This window comes from Nothobranchius furzeri, chromosome 2 (genome assembly GCF_043380555.1).
Source record: "Nothobranchius furzeri strain GRZ-AD chromosome 2, NfurGRZ-RIMD1, whole genome shotgun sequence".
In the NCBI taxonomy this organism is placed as follows: Eukaryota; Metazoa; Chordata; class Actinopteri; order Cyprinodontiformes; family Nothobranchiidae; genus Nothobranchius; species Nothobranchius furzeri.
Genome location: NC_091742.1, coordinates 22586824 through 22607707, shown reverse-complemented (window position 1 = coordinate 22607707; position 20884 = coordinate 22586824). Strand labels below are relative to the sequence as shown.

General features: G+C 42.2%; 1 protein-coding gene across 2 annotated transcripts; it reads left to right on the top strand.

Annotated features, from left to right (window-relative positions):
* Window positions 1–5746: 5746 nt before the first annotated feature.
* LOC107378118 (solute carrier family 23 member 1) lies at window positions 5747–19407 on the top strand. Of its 2 annotated transcripts, none has more exons than XM_054748427.2 (12): window positions 5747–5932; window positions 10946–11111; window positions 11520–11677; window positions 11921–12080; window positions 12183–12364; window positions 12475–12595; window positions 12685–12841; window positions 13325–13578; window positions 13682–13846; window positions 13922–14030; window positions 17619–17714; window positions 18990–19407. In XM_054748427.2, the coding sequence occupies exons 1-12, from the start codon at window positions 5826–5828 to the stop codon at window positions 19211–19213; spliced, it is 1899 nt and encodes a 632-aa protein (XP_054604402.2). In that variant the 5' UTR covers window positions 5747–5825; the 3' UTR covers window positions 19214–19407. The 2 variants fall into 2 exon arrangements, with proteins under 2 accessions (XP_054604402.2, XP_015803642.3); XM_015948156.3 differs by having other exon boundaries at window positions 5753–5932; window positions 10965–11111.
* The last annotated feature ends 1477 nt before the right edge of the window (window positions 19408–20884 follow it).

The following is a 20884-nucleotide window of genomic DNA, read 5'->3' as shown; positions in this document are numbered from 1 at the left end:
CTGCTTCAGAGTTGATCAAATAAAAAATGTGACCATTTGTAGACATAAATAATAACAATGATAAATCTCTGATCTTACCTCTCCTCTCGCTTTTTGATGTGTGAATCCAAAACGAGAAGAGCTGTTCACAGGAATGATCTAAAAGGTTTCTCTGCAGAGCAGGTCAGGTCAGCCCGTGTTAGCTGGTATCAAACAGCGTGTGGTGAAACCAAACGCAAGAAGAAGAAGAAGAAAGTATAATTTCTAAAGCGCCTCTCAAGATAAAAATCTTGAGGCGCTTCACAAAAGCAAAAAATGTAAAAATATAAAAAAGCATTTAGAAAATGGTTAAAAATATATTTAAAATGAGCAAAAATAGACAATTGTGATTAAAAAAATGTAAAGAAAGAGAGAGTGAATTGGAAAGAGGGAAATCAGTGGATCCTGAGGAAGGTGGAATAGGTGGGGAGAGCAGAATAAAGAGAGAGAGGTGAAGAAGGTCATACAAAAGCCAGCTTGAACAAGTGAGTCTTCAGCTGCTTTTTAAAGGAGACCACTGAGTCCACTGATCTCAGGCTCAGGGGGAGAGAGGTCCAGAGTCTGGGGGCCACAGAAGCAAATGATCTGTCACCTTTGGTCTTTAGCCTGGTGCTGCACAACCAGTAGGCTTTGATCACTGGACCTCAGGGACCTGCTGGGGGTGTAGGGGCCAAGAAGATCACCAATGTAAGATGGTGCTTGTCCATGTAAGGCCCTATAGACCAGAACCAGGATCTTGAAACGAACCCTGAAGTTGACTGGCAGCCAGTGAAGCTGGAGGAGAAGCGGGGTGATGTGGGTGTGTTTGGAGGACTTGGTCAGAAGCCGAGCACAGGCGTTCTGAACCACCTGTAGACGGTTCAGGGAGGTTCTGCTCAGACACGTGAAAAGAGAGTTACAGTAGTCTAAGCGTGAGGAGATGAAGGTGTGGAGAACTGTCTCAAGTTCAGAGCGGGACAGAATGGGACTCAGCTTAGCAATGTTCCTGAGATGGAAGAAGGAAGAGCGAACAAGAGAACTGACATGAGAATCCAGGGTGAGAGCTGGGTCAAAGGTCACGCCAAGATTCCTGACGGAAGTTTTGGTGTGAGAAGCAAGCTGACCAAGAGAGTCTTTGACTTTGGGAACCAGCTTGTCTGGGGCACAGATGAGGATCTCAGTCTTATCTTCATTCAGCTGAAGAATGGAAACGACTGCTAAATGCACCGTTTTCATTTACAGAGAGGCGGTGACACAGCAATGGATTCGGATTCATTGTAGAAAAAGATCTTCCTATTGGTGTCGATGTTAGAAGAAGAAGAAAAAGCATCTTTAATTTAGCGCCTCCGATGATAAAACTCACCAGGTGCTTCACAAGAACAAAATATAATGAAAAATGGGGGAAATAGAAATGTTTAGACTGAAAACTGAAGAAAAAATGAAAAGAAAAAGGTAAACACTCATGGGGCTTAAAGGAGATGTAACAATAATCACTTGAATGTAAGAGGGGTTTCCGTGGAAACCTCATGATCAGATCGTTTCTTGGCTGCTATAGATGGTTGTTTGAATGACCTCAGCTAGTAGAAATAGATCTATTCTCTTCAGATTGACAAGTAGCCGAAACAGATTCTTGATGTCACAAATATCTTATGACAGTTTCAGCTATATAAATATTATTAATGGTTCTTGCGTTAACATCTCTGCATTACACCATGTCCTGTCAGATTGTGTCAAAATGAGTCTTTACATGCATTTACCGTAATTTCCGGACTATAGAGCGCACCTCAATATAAGCCGCACCAACAACAAAAAAAAGGTTTTCCACACACACACGCCGCACTCAAATACAAGCCGCGGCACAGCAGCCACATGTGGGTCTCCGGCGCACAGCGCATGTACGGCCATAACATAAGATAATTAGACAGAAAGACGCTACACGGAGGTTTTTCGTTGTTGTTTTAATTCAACAAAACAAATTTTAAACACGGGTGAACGTGCCTGCAAGTTTAGAAAAGTAAACAGCACTGATAGCTTTCATATTTCTGGATGGTTATAAAATAAAAACAGAACTGACACGTTATTACCGGTCATTTGCATGTTTAGAAAAGAACAGCGCTGACAAGGCATTAATAAGCCCTGGATGATTAGAAAATGAAAACTGCACACAAAACATGCCTGGTTAGTAAATAAAACACACTTGTCTACCAGAAGAAGTCATTCGCTCTCATCTTCCTCTTGTGCACTAAAGCCATTAAAGTCCTCTTCTTCAGTGTCGGAGTTGAACAGCCTCAGAAGAGCTTCGTCACATACCTTTTCTGTGTCGCTGTCCGTGTTGCTGTCATCATCCCCGGGTGAAGCTGGCTTGAATGAGTTCTTCCCGCTGCCGTCTCCAGCGCCGAACCATGGATTCATTCATGCCAAGCTTACGTGCGGCAGCGCTGTTTCCCTCCTTTACTGCCAGATCCATGGCCTTCAACTTAAATGCGGCATCATATGAACTCATACGTGTAGTTACCATGATGAGAGAGTATGGATCGTGCCGGCTGCTTGCATGTGCTAAATTAAAATGAGCACTTTCTTCGATTTCCACTTTTGACTTCCACCTGTTTCACTTTCTGCTAAAGCGCCCCCTAGTGGCAGGTGAAGGAAAATCTTCAGTAAAGCCGCACCTCATTATTAGCCACGCGGTTCAAAGCGTGGGAAAAAATAGCGGCTTATAGCCCGGAAAGTACGGTAAATGTGCAGGTGAATCCATGCAGGGCTGCTCAGTTGGTAATGCTGTTGCCTCACAGCAAAAAGGTTGCAGGTTCTAATCCAGGCTGTAGCTATTCTGCATAGATTTAGCTTGTTCTTCCCATGCATGAGTGGGTTTTCTTTGGGCACTCTGGCTTCCTCCTCAGAACCAAGCTTGTCAGGTTAGTTGGAGATCCTAAATGTGTCCCTCGGTGTGAGTGAGTGTGTGAATCAGTGCCTGTGTGTGCCTAGGATAGACTAAACACATGTCCAGGGTGTCCCCCACCTCTCACCGATGACTCCTGGAATTTGTCACTAGACAAAATGAAGCATTGCTGCACATCCCTGGATGATGTTTTGGTTATGATGTTTTAGCAGTTGAGCGTGGGAGGGGAATCCAGCAAATACATTTCTCACTCATTGCCTGTGGCACACAACCAATTAGAGGACTCTGGGTTTTTAATGAACTGGCTGCCTAGAAACTCCTTTGTTTAAACACAGAACATGAAAAATTACCTTTCCATAAAAGCCCCGAATGATAAGCCTGGATGATTTATAATAAAACTATTTCTGGTGGTTAATGATGTGCTACGCTGCAGTGAGGCACATTAAAGCTTGGTCATTTGGAAAATGAATGACTGTCCATACTAGCGCATTTTGCTGGTAAACTCTGACAGCTAATAGCAATAAAGAATGTCTTTTTGTGCAGTGTACCCACTGCATGTCGCTCCATGTGAAATCATTCTCTTTTTTATATCCAGGCAGCTAAACGGTGTGTCACTTTGACCTGGTTCTAGCCCGTGACGCTCTCCCTTCCATTTCTATTAACCCATTTCAGAAATAAAAGGTGAGGCTGCTCAACCTTCCCCATAGATTGCAATGATCAGAGCTTCGGAAAACAAGAGATCTGGGTTGTGGTGACCTGACATGGAGTACATACACACAAGCACTGAGAGCAGGCATGCTGTGATTGTTTGGATCATTTATTTTCTATTTAAAGGTTGGATATTGATATTTTATCAGTTTCATCCTGTCAGCCTGTGGTTAGAGTCTCGTTTGGGTTTAATGTGCACATCATATCAAAACTGTACATCATTGTTTTAAGATTTTGTAGAATTTTGCAGAATCCATCCATCCATTTGGAGTCAGTCATCCATGCCTTCATTACCTCTCGCCTGGACTATGCAAACGCCCTCCTAGATGGTGCTACGGTCTCTGCCCTGAATTGGCTGCAGGTCGTCCAGAACGCTGCTGCCAGGTTCTTGACAAACACGCACCGACGTAGCAAAGAAACACAGGACAAACAGCATGCATCAGGGTATCCACGGGTCCTTAAAATGTCTTAAAAAGTCTTAAATTTGCTTTTCTAAATGTAAGGCCTTAAAAATCCTTAAAAACGACAAATACTCCTTAAATACAGTTTCCAAAGGTCTTAAATTACCAAAGACCCAATGAATAAGAATTTCTAGTTAGTCTTCAGCATTTTTTGTGTGTGATGTTGCCGTAAGCGGAACCGTACACATTCAGTTGGTTGTGAAAGGGGGCTATTTTTAGATGAGCACATTAGCTGGTTAAGCTAGTGGGAGCTTGCGCCATGGGGAAGTGCAAGTTTAATGGTAACTGGGTGGGTAATCCCACGTTCGTGACGTGGTTAGCACCGGTTCCAGGCAATAGCTGGAAATTATAGCTTAAATTTAATTTAAAAAATAGCTTAAATTTGGTCAAAGTAGCCTTGAAAAAGGTCTTAAAAAGTCTTAAATGTGGCTCCCTTAAACCTGCAGATACCATGATGCATGCACACAATCACACCTTGGGCAATTTAGACAGACCAATCATGTGTTTGGACAGTTGGAGGACGCTGGAGTACCTAGAGAGAACACAAGCATGCACAGACAACATGCAAACTTCATGCAGAAAGAGCCCAGGCCGGGATTCAAACCCAAGACCTTCTGCGCTAACCACTTCACCACTGTGCAGCCTAAATTTTGCAGAATTTTGCTTTTAAATGTGTTAAAGCAGGGGTGTCAAATATGCGGCCCGCGGGCCGGATGCAGCCCGCAAGAGGGTTAAATCCGGCCCGCGAGATGGTTGTGTGAACTTTATTTTCATACTTTACAATGTAGAGTGAAAATAAACTTATCATTGTGAGCAAGTTTTCTCTGTAATGAGTATAAATAAAACAAAGCTGTGCTCAAGGCCCACACAGGAACTTGAATCACATCCTGAAGTTGGCCGCCACTCAGGATGTGACTTCTGGTATTGATGTGCTGGTGAAAGCTAAAAGATGTAAAGTTAAATGACTCAAATATACTTTAAGTGCTGCATGAAACTGATCTTGCCATGTGATCTGTAAGCTCTTTGAATCACTAAGGAATTTATTTTTATTTATTGATTTTTTATTGTTTTCAAATTTTCAAGTACATTTCAGGTGTTGTACTTGTATTACATTGTCCTCAGGCTCCAGCCTTGTTTCATATTGATTGTATTAAAACAAAATAAACAATCTGTTTTTTTTTTTTATTTACTGGTCCGGCCCACTTGGGACTAGATTTCCCTCAATGTGGCCCCTGAGCTAAAATGAGTTTGACACCCCTGTGTTAAAGAAACCTCCTTCTCTCTGATGCCTCCCCGGTGACCATACAGCAGATAGAACCGAACTGCAGGACTTTGCCTTCTGAGTCGTAAAATAATTAACTCATCATTCCCAAGATGACAACATCATTTGTGTGATAAAACTATCTTTTAACTCTCTCAGCGATAAGTGGGGTGTGACTAATCTGGCTTTTATTGCTATATTTAATCATTGTTATGTTTATCAGTCGATTCTACCTCCTAAAATCAACTTTATTGTTTTTTCAGGTGTGAAGCTAATGCTTCAGTCTAAATCCATTTAGAAGGATTTTGTTTGACTGGTTTTGCACGAGGCCAGAGGTGGTCGGACACGTCCCACTGGGAGGTGTGGCTGATCTGTGAATGATTTGCACATCTCTGTTTAGAGTTTCTCGCCCTTCTCTAGATCTTCACTCCCCTTCCTTCTGTCCCATTTACTTCTACCGCAGTACCACAGCAATATAACAATAAAGTTATTTTCTTTTATGAACTTGTTTTACAGATGGACTTCTACAACAGCTACATGTTTTATGGTGGAGTTGCGATGGCTCTCGCGGAAGGAAGCAATGGGTTGGACAATCCTGCATTTGATGTGAGTAGAGTTCTTTGTTTGCACATATGACTACATTTTAAATGATTTAATGGTTTAAAATGAATGTTTTTGTAATGTCACATTCATGAGCACATCTCAGAAATGAAACTTTGATTTTGTGAGTAATTGTTGCATTTTTCACTTCATTTAATTTCATTTTAGAGGCAAACAGTTAAAAATGGTCTAATCAGCATCAGTTAGAAGCTGAAAAACAATGATTAATCTTAACTTTTTTGACAAATTAAACTTGATTTGTAAAGGTTAGTCACATAAAACAATTGGAGTAATTGTGTGTAAAACTTTGGAAGTATCACCTCACACATACAAGCCTCTAACTTGCAGAACACAAACAGCAATGAAACATTTTTGGCACCAACTTTTAACGCTCATTTACAATCAGTGGGAAAACAATTTCTGCTTTTTATTGTGTTGGTTTCTTTGAAAGTACACCTTAAAGGTGTGGAACACTGAAAACCCCAGTTTTAAATGATTACTTCTGCTTATAATCAGTCACTCTGACCTTTTCATGCCGGCTGAACATGAAAATAGTCTCCTACACCTATCTCCTGCTTTAGCTTCTGATAGAAAATAGACGGTGAAATTCTAGGATTTGAAAAACCTGACAGATCTACGTAACACTGTCACTTAACGTTCATGAACTCACTCATCTGGACTCACGACGGGGAAGAATGTTGCTGGTTTTGTGTCCAGGAGACAGCAGAGAACGTCTCAGCTAGTAGAAGCTAAATGTTAGCATTAGCAACTCCACCACATGGCAGAACTTTTGCAGGTTTGTTCTATTTGTGGAGATAAAACATCAACGTTGCAGAGCAAACAGTCAGCGGTAGAGTCGTGTTTCTGTTATCCAATCAGAGGCGAGATGTCCAAACATCAGGAAATAAGTCTCCAAATCCTGTTGTGTTAGCTCTCCTCTGATGTGGCTGTCTGCTAGTTCCTGAAACAAGACTATCCTTTGATGACCTGTTATTGTGCCTTAGGGACATTAAAATATGGCTGCAAAACAACCTGCTAGACGTAAACAAACATTAGACAGAAGTAGTTGTTTTTGGAGAGCCTAGCTTGCTGCATGATGTGAGGAGTGAGTTTGGGCCACTGGAATCTTTTCGAGTCTCTTATGCAAGAAATTTGGGTTTTGTCCTTGACAGCTGTTTTAAATTTGATAAACAAATTAGTAGTGTTACTCAAAATGTGTGTCAAAGAAAGAGTTCGAGGGAGTTATTCATTTGCTCATCATGTCTAGATTAGGTTACTGCAACTCTCTCTATTATGGTCTTGACAAATCTTCCATCCATCGCCTACAGGTTGCACAGTGTAATGATTTAAATGACATGTTATTTAATAAGCCATAAGACGTAGGATTCCATAGGTAATATGAAATCAACCTTATGGATCTGTTGGGTTACTTTAACCAGAAGACTGGAACTTTTTATTGCAGAGATTAGATAACAGCTTCGTATTCACTGAGAGACAACAGAAGAGAGAGTCAAGTTTAAAAGTTTAAAGATTTATTAAAAACAAATTAAACTAGACTAACTTTAAACACTGAATGTATGGTGTAACTAAGGTGGATGAGACGGTGAATGGAGTGAGTTGTAATGTTGCTCAGAACCAGCAAATCCGAAGAAACGATTAGTTCTGATGGGAACTGAAGGTGATGTCTTCGCTTTAAGCTTTGATTAGGAGATTCAGGCCCTGTCCACACGTAGCCGGGGATCTGCCAAAACGTAGATATTTTTCTACGTTTTGGCCTGTCATCCACACGAAAACGGAGTTTTTTCACACGAAAACAGATCTTTTTAAAAACTCCGGCCAAAGTGAAGATCTGCGTTTTCTCCGTTTTGGGTGTCTGCGTGTGGACAGACAAAACCGGAGTTTTAAGGTCCGCAACGTCACTTTCCGCGACTAAAAATGCTGACATCACGTGTGCGACCTGTGTTTACACTAGCCGGCATCATGGAAGCCCTCAGAGCTGCGCTCGCTTTATCAATTGTCCAAGCGCTTTTTGCTTGTTTGTTTTTGCAAGCGGAATTACTGCTCCTTGCGGAAGACCACAGATGAAGGACGAGGTTAAGAACGGGGGAAGTACTGCCGCCTACAGGTCTGGCATGTCCTTAACAACGTATTTATTCGGGTACGTGTGGACAGAGTTTGTTTTTAAAACACGGTGAAGTGGATGCAAGTTTTTGGAGGGGCGGATATTTGTTTTTAAAAAAAACCCGGCTATGTGTGGACTAGGCCTTATAATCACATTCAACGCCATTTCGCCGGCCTACCTACCCTTAGCGGAAGTCCCCGTTAGATCAGGAATGTCGAGGTCCAGCTTGACTTTTCTGGAACCGAAGCCGGTAGGAAAAGCAGCGGTTGCCAACCAGACCAGTCTTTGAGATACTTCCGGGTCACGACGGTTTTGTTGGCATCTAGCGAGACCCAAACCTGGGTCGTGATGATTCAGATTTTATTCTGAAAGGAACCGTTGCAGCAGTTGGAACAGCAACAGATTTTATCCAGCTTGTCGTTGGTTCTTTCAGCTGAAGAGGAAAGTTACGGATTGGCCACTCTGACAACTTCTCTAGAAAGCTTTGAACTGGCATTAAAGATGACGTGGGCATAGTTTTATACTTCGGATGTTTTGGTTTATGGTCGAATGAAAAGATGACAGATTTACCAAGCACCACCAAAACCACACTTCCGTCAGATCTGGCAGATTCTGATTGGATCAGTGAAAGTAATGTGTCGTCTCTTAACGCTTCGTGAGATCAGTCCTAGTGGAACAATTAAAGTCATATTACTTTTATATTCAATAGGATTATAATAAAGTAATTAATTTTTTGATTTCACAGATTGGTAACATCTTATTTTTTGACTAACACTTTGTGTGATTAGCTTATTAAAAATAGAGTTCTTTGATTAATTAAAAGAAAAGAGTCCATTCTTCATTCTTCTGTTGAGCTGAAAAGAAGCAGTTTATGAGCAAATGCATGAGACCTTGAAGCCATATCTCTTGCAGACTAGTCCTGTGTCAGAGGAGAGGGGGAAAAAGACTTTTGGTGGAAAACAGTCATTTCATTCTGTTACAACAGAATGCAGCTGCACGTCTGTTGTCAGGGAGGGAATGCAGAGAGCGTATTACTCAGGTCCTGTCGACCCTCCACTGGCTCCCTGTAGAATACAGGATAAAATTTTAAATTGTATTATTGTGTTTTAAAACTTTACGTGGTTTGGCACCTTCTTGTTTGGCTGAGCTTCTTATTGTTCACACTCCCTTGAGGGCCTTGAGATCCTCAACTAAACATCTCCTGAGAGTTCCACTGTCAAGGCCAAAGCCATGCTGTGATTGTTTGGATCATTTATTTTCTATTTAAAGGTTGGAATGTTGATATTTCATTCTGTCAGTCTGTGGTTAGAGTCTCATTGCGGTTTAATGTGCAGATCAAATCAAAACTGTACATCAAAGTTTTAGGATTTTGTAGAATTTTGCAGAATCCATCCATCCATTTTACATTTCCACTTGTTCATGTAGGGTTACTGGGGGCCAGGGCCTATCTCCAGCAGTCCAGTACACCCTGGACAGGTTGCCAGTCCATCGCAGGGCAACACAGAGAAACGCAGGACAAACAGCATGCATGCACACAATCACACCTAAGGCAATTTAGGCCCTGTCCACACGTAGCCGGGGATCTGCCAAAATGTCGATATTTTTCTACGTTTTGGCCTGTCATCCACACGAAAACGGAGTCTTTTCACACGAAAACTGATCTTTTTAAAAACTCCGGCCAAAGTGAAGATCTGCGTTTTCTCCGTTTTGGGTGTCTGCGTGTGGACAGACAAAACCGGAGTTTTAAGGTCCGCAACGTCACTTTCTGCAACAACAAAATGCTGACATCACGTGTGCGACCTGTGTTTACACTAGCCGACAGCATGGATGCCTTCAGAGCTGCGCTCGCTTTATCAATTGTCCAAGCGCTTTTTGCTTGTTTGTTTTTGCAAGCGGAATTACTGCTCCTTGCGGAAGACCACAGACGAAGGACGAGGTTAAGAACGGGGGAAGTACTGCCGCCTACAGGTCTGGCATGTCCTTAACAACGTATTTATCCGGGTACGTGTGGACAGAGTTTTTTTTTTAAAGAGGTGTTGTGGATGCAAGTTTTTGGAGGGGCGGATATTCGTTTAAAAAAAATACCGGCTACGTGTGGACTAGGCCTTAGACAGATCAATCATATGTTTGGACAGTTGGAGGAAGCCGGACCTAGAGAGAACCCACGCATGCATAGAGACAACATGCAAACTTCATGCAGAAAGACCCCTGGCTGAGATTCAAACCTAGGGGAGATAGAGCTTTTTCTCTAGCCACCCCGACACTGTGGAATAGCTTACAATTGCAGATCGGGACCGCAAATTCTGTTTGTAGTTTTAAATCTCTTTTAAAGACACACTTTTTATCCTCGCTTTTAGTTGATCTTAACCTTGATTTATATGTATTTTTCCTTTTTTTGTTGCGTTGTTGCTGTTTTTGTTTGATTGTTGTTTGCTGACGTACAGCACTTTGGGCAGTCTTTGTACTGTATTTAAATGTGCTTTATAAATAAACTTGACGTTGGCGTTGACATCTGAGCTTTTTGTCCTCCAGCGTACGACTTGCAAGGCATTCATTCCTACTAGAAACCACTGCAAGTGTATTCATTAAATGAGTGTCCCACACCTTTAAAATCTAAAAGGTAACATTTCTGCATAGAAAAATCAAATGAATGAATGTAATGGGCATAAAAATAGGTCAATGGGATTTATTTGTGTGCAGCTTCAGGTGAACTTTTTCTGCCTTTTGGAAAATAAACCATTTGTGAAGTAAACTCAGTTGTGAGACAATATCTGAGTCATTATTTGACTGAATTGAAGATGGCTTCTTGTCATCTTGTGACTCCTCACAATTTATTCTTCCTGTTTATTTGTCCATGGCTTTAGTTGAACGTGTTTTTTTATTTTTTATTTATTTAGTTTTTGTCTGACACTGCAGATGGATGAACAAAACAACGATCAACTCAAAACAAAGACGGATAAAAGTTGCAAGGTTCATCGTACGACAGACATGGACAAAAACAAACCAGCTTATTGTGTAACGGACGTCCCTCCTTGGTATCTTTGTATTTTCCTGGCTGTTCAGGTGGGTGTAACTCATGTTCTCTCATATAAAAGTCTTTGAGCGGACTCCAAATTGTTTTACAATAGTGTTTAACTCACTGGGTGATATGGCCCTAGAAGTGGGTCAAGGAAGAAGTTAGAAATAGTTTATTTATTAACATCTATTCGTGTTGGTGAGTGTCCAAGGACAGTTGAAGAAATTATTAATGAAAACCAACCAATCTTGTATCAGGACTTTGTTGTTGAGTTGAATTCAGAATCGCTACAAATACTTTTTTTTTTCCACACAAGGTTAAAAAATGCTGAAGAAGCTTATATTTGAACAGCCTTGGTTTGGAGAAGGAGAGATGGGCTGACCAGTTTGGCGTTCTTGTGGAACAATTCTGACATCCAGACAACACATTGAACTGGTCGTGTTGGTTTCTTTCAGCATTACTTGACAGCTTTTAGTGGGATCATCTCCATCCCTCTCATTCTGTCAGAGGGTTTGTGTCTGCAGCACGACAGCCTGACCCAGAGTCTGCTCATCAACAACATCTTCTTTGTCTCTGGTATCTGCACAGTCATGCAGGTCATCTTTGGTGTCAGGTGAGAATTCGATGTGACTAAATCCACTCTGCTTCTTTAATTTGTCTATTAATTGAGAATCTGGTGTCTTGGATGATTCCTTACATTGTAACGAGGATGATCAGCCTGTGCTCTAACTATGAATCAGACCATAATCGGGCCAGAATGATAGACATACACATGTTCTTTTGTTGGGAGTAGGATTAGACTTGATGGTTGATGGTTTCCCACTCATTGGTTTTCATGTCTTTTTCACACATGAAGGCTTCCCATTCTACAAGGTGGCACTTTTGCCTTAGTGACTCCAGCCATGGCCGTGTTGTCCACGCCACAGTGGAAGTGTCCTGCTTGGACCCAGAATGCCACTTTGGTCAACACCTCCTCTCCTGTCTTCATAGAAGAGTGGCAGACTCGTATGAGAGTAGTAAGCCACCCCGAACAAATACTTTTCTTTTTTTGAAGCTCATGATTCATTCTGCAGACTGTCCAGTGACGGCCTTTCTCACAGTTGTTTGTCCCTCTTCAGCTGCAGGGCTCCATCATGGTGGCCTCTGTCCTCCAAATTCTTGTCGGCTTCTCAGGGTTTATTGGCTTCCTCATGCGCTTCATTGGACCTTTAACCATTGCCCCCACTGTCTCGCTCCTTGGTTTATCCTTGTACACCTCAGCTGGAGACAAGGCTGGCAGCCACTGGGGGATTTCTGCTATGTAGGTAACTTTTCTTAAGCAACACGGTTGGACTTAAAGCTCCCAATATTTAACCCTTTTAAAGTGGTCTCAGATTTATTTGCTAACTTGATATTTGCTTGTACACACAGGACCACAGCCCTGATTATCTTGTTCTCTCAGTACCTCCGTCTCAATCCCCTCCCTGTTCCTGCGTACAGCAAAACCAAGAAACTGCACACCTCAAAGTTCTATGTCTTCCAAATAATGCCAGTACGGCATTTTACACACACACACACCATTCAATTCAATTGATTCCATTATGTTTGTAAAAGATCTAAACCATGTTCCATGTCGATTAGATTCTGCTGGGCCTTGCTATCTCGTGGCTAGTGTGCCACCTCCTTACCGTCTTTGATGTCCTTCCGTCTGATCCTGCTCATTATGGTTATCTGGCTCGAACTGATGTGAAGGGAGACGTTGTAAGTGAGGCCTCCTGGTTTCGACTGCCTTATCCTGGTATGTAAGTTTGGAAAAAAGCACACTGGAGAAAAACTGATCAAAGGTGGCTTGATTTTAGCACCCCCTGGTGTCCATTAGTGGAAGTGAAAGTGAAACTCTCCTTGCTGTGCATTCATCTTTTTAACATCTTAATCTAACACCTGAAACGTTTCCTCAGTCTTCATTGGTGTCTACAGCAGTGATTTATCACTAAATCAAACAAATCTGATGTATTAATGATCTAAAACATACAGGAAACATGCTGGAACCACGCTGCAGCACCAGGCATGTCAGCTCCACTTTATTAAGTCCAACAAGGAACAGGTCGCCTATTCTGAAGTTGCAAGTGCGGTATTCTGGCCACAGAGGGTGGTGCGGTCTGAGTTACATTTCATTAACACTGTAAAGGGTCATTTTAGCACATACTGGCTGAAGTAAACTATGTAAAAATATGTAAAATTTGCAAAGAATCCCTTTAAACCAGTTTCACTTTTTATTCAGGTCAATGGGGAACTCCAACTGTGAACCTTGCAGCTGTGGTTGGCCTTTTGGCTGGAATAATATGCTCCATGGCAGAATCTGTGGGTGACTACCATGCATGTGCCAGGCTGGCTGGGGCCCCTCCTCCTCCAAAGCACGCCATCAGTCGTGGAATTGGCATTGAAGGGATCGGTTGTTTGTTAGCAGGAGCCTTTGGCACAGGCAATGGCACCACCTCTTTCAGTGAGAACGTGGCAGCTCTAGGTATCACCAAAGTAAGAAAGTTATTTCATCTTGTGATGTTATGGAAACATGATTCATTCATTCATTTAGTTTTTAACACTAGGTTATTTGGACATGCTCTTTATGTGGTGACAGGTGGGTAGTCGAGCTGTGATTCTCTTGAGTGGACTTTTCATGATTTTATTGGGGATGTTGGGCAAAATTGGAGCCATCTTCACAACCATCCCCACACCTGTCACTGGAGGGATGTTTCTGATCATGTTTGGAGTCATCGCTGCTGCAGGAATTTCCAATCTGCAGGTAGAAATGTCTTTAAATGTACATTTCAGTCACTGCTCAGAAATGCATGCTTGCTAAGGGATATCGATGATTCAGTTCACAGACATGAACTCTTCTCGGAACATCTTCGTGTTTGGGTTCTCCGTGTTTTCGGCACTTGCCATTCCCGACTGGATCACGAGGAACCCTGAGTTTCTAGAAACAGGTTTGACTAAGACCTACGGTGGGATGTTGCAGTTTTGTCAGTCTAGTTAATCTTCATGAGTTTCCTGTATAAATTGTTGTTAGTTATGATAACATTTTTCAGTTAAATATATCATATAGGAGACACACACAGTGATGTTTGAGAAGTGGAACAAAGTTTATAGGATTTACAGAAAGTGTGCAATAATTGTTTAAAAATTATGCAGGTGCATAAATTTGGGCACCACAAAAAGGAAATGAACTCAATATTTCCTCCTTTTGCAGAAACAACAGCCTTTAAATGCTTCCTATAGCTTCCAGTGAGAGTCTGGATTCTGGTTGAAGGTATTTTGGACCATTCTTCTTTACAAAAATCTCTAGTTCATTCAGGTTTGATGGCTTCTGAGCATGGACAGCTCTCTTTAACTCACACCACTGGTTTTCAACCATATTCTGCTCTGGGGACTGAGATAGCCATTCCAGAACGTTCCACTTGTTCCTCTGCATGAATGCCTTAGTAGATGTTGAGCAGTGTTTAGGGTTGTTATCTTGTTGAAAGATCTAGCCCTGGTGCAGCTTCAGCTTTGTCAATGATTGCTGGACATTGGTCTCCAGAATCTACAGATATTGAAGGGAATCCATGTGTCCCTCAACTTTAACAAGATTCCCAGTCCCTGCACTGGCCACACAGCCCCACAACATGATGCAACCACCACCATGTTTTACTGTATGTAGCAGGTGTTCTTGGAATGCTGTGTTCTTTTTCCTCCGTGCATAACGCCCATTGTCAAAGGGACGTTATGCAAGTTTGACAGCCAAAACATGTATAGAAATAATAAATGTCTTCTTCATTCATTCTCCTGCAATGCCCTGGTCCTGTAGCATGAGCCCTGGCATTTTTACTGTGATTGCCTGTTTTTCTGTAAAATCACAGAAAAAGAGAATGCTCGGGTCGAGCAGGCTGCTTCATGCGTGTTCACGCTCAGGCATAGCCCGTAGCATTTGCTATCCGTAGCTTTAGCAGCAGAGAGAGAGGCAGTGCCAACTCAGCGACTTTATCGCTGTTCCTAATGCCTAGTGACAAAGCTAGCTACATTTCTGAGGACCCTTAGCTACTTTCTGTAGAACTTTCTTCTAGATATTTCCTGCAAATTAGCAACAAAATAGCCATTTTCACTTCGAACCGTTCTTTGGTTTGACGTTGTTTCAGCTGTCATCAAGGATATAAAAGTTACAGATACTATAAAAGTTACTAGTGTAGTTCAACTTGTAAGATGTCTGACTCCCATGCAGAAGACCTGGGTTTGATTCTGGGTGTGAACATAGTTGATTTAGAGTTTCTTTTTTACATTAAATTATGGTATTTTTTACAGTAAGATGCCCAAATTTTTTTCTGAGACTCGCCGAACGGCATTGAATTCACAGATAAAAAAGATGTGGGATCAACTTTCATTTTGGAACAATTTTTCAAGCAAGGGAAGGGAATGATCTGAGCATGCAGGAGGACTGACCCATCATAAACCTTTGTCGGCTGTGCTGAAGAGAAAGGTACAGAACCAAATTATTTTGTTAATTAGCTGCGTGTTCTCCTGTCCTCCGGGCTTCACACACACACACACACACACACACACACACACACACACACACACACACACACACACACACACACGGGACTGTCTCAGCTGTTATTTTCGTTAAGGAGTGTGCACGTACAGCATGCGCGCCTCGTGCACGAGCCTACTATTGAAGGTGCTGTTAGGCTTTTGGCCTGAGGGTGCGATCGCGAGCATAAAAATTCAAAAGTCCCTAAAATCCCTTAAAGCCCAAATATCTCTGTTTATTTTCATCAGTCCACAGCATCTTATTCCAACATGGAGCTGGCTTGTCCAGATGTGCTTTAGCATACCTCAGGCAGCTCTGTTTGTGTTGTGGGTGGAGAAAAGGCCTCCTCTGCATCTCTCTCACATACAGCATCTCCTTGTGTAAAGTGCACTGAATAGTTCAACAATGCACAGCGACACCATCTGCAGCAAGATGATGTTGTAGGTCTTTGCTGCTGGCCTGTGAGTTGACCCTTGACTGTTCTCACCATTCTTCTCTTCTGTTTATCTTGGTCTGCCACTTGGAGCCTTAACTTGAACTGTTTATGTGAGCTTCAATTTCCTAAATATGTTCCTAACTGTGGAAACAGACAGCTGAAATCTCTGAGACGGCTTTCTTTATCCTTCCCCTAAAACATGATGGTGAACAATCTTTGTTTTCGTTTGAGAGTTGTTTTGAGACCTCCATGTTGCTGCTCCTCAGAGAATATTCAAAGAGGAGGGAAACTTACAGCCCCTTAAAAACTCTTTCTCATAGCTGGATTCACCTCTCTATGGAGGTCAAGGGTCACTGAGCTTACCAAACCAATTCTGAGTTACAATAATTAGTTCTAAAGGAAAACGACAATAGTGCCCAAATTTATGGGCTGTCTATGTTATGTTTAAACAGTTATTTCACACTTTCTGTAAATCCTATAAACTTAGTTTCACTTCTCAAATATTACTCTGTGTGTGTGCGTGTGTGTGTGTGTGTGTGTGTGTGTGTGTGTGTGTGTGTGTGTGTGTCCTATACCTATACAATATATTTAACTGAAATTTTTATCATAGCAAACAACGATTTATACCAACACATTCTCACTCCCAGCTTGTCAAAAACAAACGCTTGGTCAGCCACCCTCCGCGTCAGACCCCTGATGCCAAAAGTGCCCTTTTTCGTCACTTATGTGCAAAAGGGGGTTTTTCCCTTTTCTAACTGCAGATCCAAATGCAGCATAACACTGGCATGATGGGATGTCCGCTGATGCGGCACCGAACCAGCTCGTTTAACCGCACCTAAACCTTAATGTTTCACTATTTATAACCTTCCCCTCACCCTCATCCTAACCGTAACCCTCTTGCTACCTAAAACGTTACTCTCACTGTGGTCAAGCGTTTGTTTCCCGTGCATTCTGACTGTGAATTTTCGTATTTGCCGCCCAAGGGGAACGTTAGAACATACCATCTGGCGAGGGGGAGGTTACAAATACCCTCTACTTTAACCTCCACCGTGGTAGTTGAAACCTCCCCCTCGCGTTGGCTCGGTCCAAACCCGACCAATGACGAGGCGGCTCCCGCCGTTCACTTCATAGAGCCGGCTTTTAGAGTGACCGACACATCACTAACGTGTTCACTAGCAAGATGGTTAAGGTTAGGATAGGGGTGTGGGGAAGGTTAAATAAGAGGACACGGTTAGGGTGAGGTACAATGAGCTTGTTTGGTGCCCTGGCTGCGGACATCCCACTGCGTCAGTGTTACGCTGCATTGGGATCTGCAGTCAGAAAAGGGAAAACCCCCTTTTGCACATAAGTGACGACAAAGGGCACTTTTGGCGTCAGGGGTCTGAGGCAGAGGGTGGCTGACCAAGCGTTTGTTTTTGACGCGCTGGGAAATTGTGAAGATCAACGGGGCTGCCCAAACTTTTACATCCCACTGTAAGACATGGTTTTTGTCTTGACTGATTCCAGTAGAGGTGTTTTCACTAAACCAATGTGATGTTTTACTGTCTTGTCCCTTTTGTGTGGATGACTCAGGTGTCAAAGAGGTGGACCAAGTGTTGCGTGTATTGTTGACCACCCATATGTTTGTAGGAGGGTCCCTTGGCTTCTTCCTTGATAACACAATCCCTGGTAAGCTGACGCAGAGGACTGTTACTGAGTCACGTTTTTATTACTGATGACAATATTCTCCCTCAGAGTAAATTAAAATATAAAAATGGGTGTGTTACCATACCTTCCTTGCCCCTGTGACAGGGTATCTGCAGGTTTAAGGGAGACAAATTTCAGACCTTTTAAGACCTTTTTTAAGGCCACTTTGACCAAATTTAAGCTATAATTTCCAGCCATTGCCTGGAACCGGTGCTGACCACGTCGCGAACGTGGGATTAGCCATCCAGTTACCATTAAACTTGCACGTTTCCATGGCGCAAGCTCCCATTAGCTTAACCAGCTAATGTGCTCATCTAAAAATAGCCCCCTTTCACAACCAACTGAATGTGTATGGTTCCGCTTACGCCAACCATCATACACACAAAAAATGCTGAACACTAACTAGAAATTCACAAAAATTTTATAATAATAAAATGAACTTGTTTATTGGGTCTGTTACGTCCTCCATTGGTTGATATGGAGAAGGACCGGGAGTAACACAGGCATGTGTTTCAGGTGTGGAAATTGTAAACATTGATTTTATTAAAAGGATTTTAAAAAGACAAAAAGCTCCAAATCTAAAAGTACTTAAAACACAGTTAAAATGGCCAAGGGTTTGCGTTTAAAACAGACATCCAAATGCTCCCAGCCATTCACAATCAAAGTCCACTGACTTACACACAAGTTTGGGTCCCTCATCTGTTAAAAACCTCTAAAAGCTCTTAAGCTTCACTAAGCTTAAAGAACTAAAACCCATTTAAAAGCCATTAAAACACAAACAAATGGTGCACATGAGAGAACTGGCACAGATCCAGTCTCTCCCTTCCTCCTGGCAGCTCTCCCTTTTATGCTGCTCAGGAGGTGATCAGCCCAAGTGAGTGCAGCTGTGCAGGTAGGAGGAGGAGGCAGCACTGATTGTACTCTGCAGTGTCCGTTTTCTGAGGTAAACAGCAACAGCTGTAATAGGGCCTTTGGTCATTTAAGACCTTTGGAAACTGCATTTAAGGATTATTTGTCATTTTTAAGGATTTTTAAGGCCTTAAATTTGGAAAAGCATATTTAAGACTTTTTAAGACTTTTTAAGGACCTGCGGATACCCTGCTGTGAGCTGTTTGTCATTATAGAGTGCTTTGACCTCCTCCTGATTAATGGAAAAGCTAAATGATGTCTGTTAAATGAGCTAGTCAGTAAAGAGAAGGTAAAACATTTCAAAATGCAACACATTATGTCTCACAGCCATTTTTATTCAACTTCCAGGGACTAAACAGGAACGCGGACTTCAAGCCTGGGATAAAGCACCTCTTGAAGATTCCCTGTCATCTGAGGAGGTGTACGACCTCCCGTTTGGGATAACTTCCTGCCTCCAAAACCAGTCCTGGGTTGGCTACATCCCTTTTTGCCCATGGAAACGTCCCACGTGTACACTCAGTCCAGGAGAGCTGCCCCAGAGCCGAGGGAATAAGTGCAGCACACGATTCTAAACCGAGAAAAATCTAGTTTTAGTTTCAAAAGGTCACAGACATTTTATAAGACTTTTTATTATTTTATTTATTACTGGTTGGTTGGTGTTAAAATCAACAGAAGAAGATTAATTTGACTGTAATCTGAACCCAGTTTTTGTCCTTTTATAAATATGTTCAGTTTATTAAATAACAACAGCACTTCTGCTCTCTTACTGCAATTGTTCTGTTTGATTTTTATGTGCAAATTGGGTTTTCTGTTAGAAATAACATCTAAGAGTGAGTGGTAGCCCTCACATTGAGTCAAAAGAGAAAATCTGATCAAAGTGTTAGAGCACGGTATCTGATCACTTCCAACGCAGGGACAGAAAGCTAGAATAATGCGCTCTTCAGTCTCTCCTTTCAAAGGAAATGAAATTTAGCCTGTGGATGTATTTACTATCACACATCTCGATCTCCGCACGCATACAGCTGCTAACAATTCTGCAGCAGCAGCCTTCGAGCTGTTATTGCACTTCCTTTGGAGAAACCAAGCAGATAAGGCATCTCGATCTCCGTGTTTACCTTCGGGGCTGTCTGCTCTTTGTTTCTGTGTTCATTTCCTCCATCTAACCACCTTTGACAAGATGGGAGACGGTGTGATGCCTTGATCTGTGGAGCCGTCACATCCACCACCACCCCACCCCCCCACCCCCCGGAGGCTCGATTCGACCACCAGCCAACAATTGGCTGCCTACTCTAATGTTATTTTAGGATGAAACTACACGCTGAGGCAATTTACACTTAAAGTTAGTCAGATTTCTTTTGATTGTCTGAATATGCCTCCGTGAGAATGAACAATTGTGTGAAGTGATATTCAAGAAAAGGGCTTTGTTGCACCGTGATTCTCAGTAGAGTTTTTGTAATACCATTATGGCGGCTTTTTGCATTTCAGGGTTGAAACGGAGAAGAAATGCCACAAATTGTGCTCATTTGGGGATAACTTCAGTTTATTCTTCCATATTTTTTCATAATGGAATTTCTTTTAATTCCTCGTTTTGTTGCATCTCTGATCAGTGATCTGCCCTTCTGGATTTGAGAGAGTTTAGCTGTTGAAAGAGCTAATTTTAATTTTATCTGAATATTGAATCGTTTCCCATTACCTTCCTGCCTTGTGGGCATAATTGCAGTTTTTGGCTGCCTCTGTGTATCACACAAGAATAATTCAGCTAAAATGAACCTGCGTTACCCTGGAGGAGACTTTTACTTTCCTGTTTAATTTGATAAACGTAAATGCTGCAAAGGGGCTGCATGGGGACACAGTTGGTAGAACTGTTCTCTTGCAAAGAAAAGGTTGCCTGTTCAAATCCCAGCTGCAGCCTTTCTGCTTGGAGTTAGCATGGTCTCTCCATGCATGAGTAGGTTTTACGACCCTATGGAATAAAGGGAGATTAGGCAGTTTCGGGTTGCTTTTAGCACTTCCTTGTGTCCGTTTACCGAAACCAAAATCTATCTCCTTGCTGTGCAGACCTGAGCTTTACTGGTCACATTAAATCTATAACTAGATCATCTCCATCAATTAGCAAGACTCAGACGTCTCATGCCCAAACAAGACCTAGAGAAACTAATGGGCCATTCCCATCTGTACCGGGTCGGCCCGGGCCGGGTAGCGTAGGTTGTTTACATATCTGGGTGGCCTGGTATTTTTCCGGG

Bases quoted from the DNA above. Each gene is read 5' to 3' on its own strand.
- LOC107378118 (XM_054748427.2), top strand. From the start codon at position 5,826: ATGAACTTGTTTTACAGATGGACTTCTACAACAGCTACATGTTTTATG. The intron at 11,678-11,920 runs GTGAGAATTCGA...TCACACATGAAG, and splicing joins CAGGTCATCTTTGGTGTCAG to GCTTCCCATTCTACAAGGTG. The intron at 12,842-13,324 runs GTATGTAAGTTT...CTTTTTATTCAG, and splicing joins GTTTCGACTGCCTTATCCTG to GTCAATGGGGAACTCCAACT.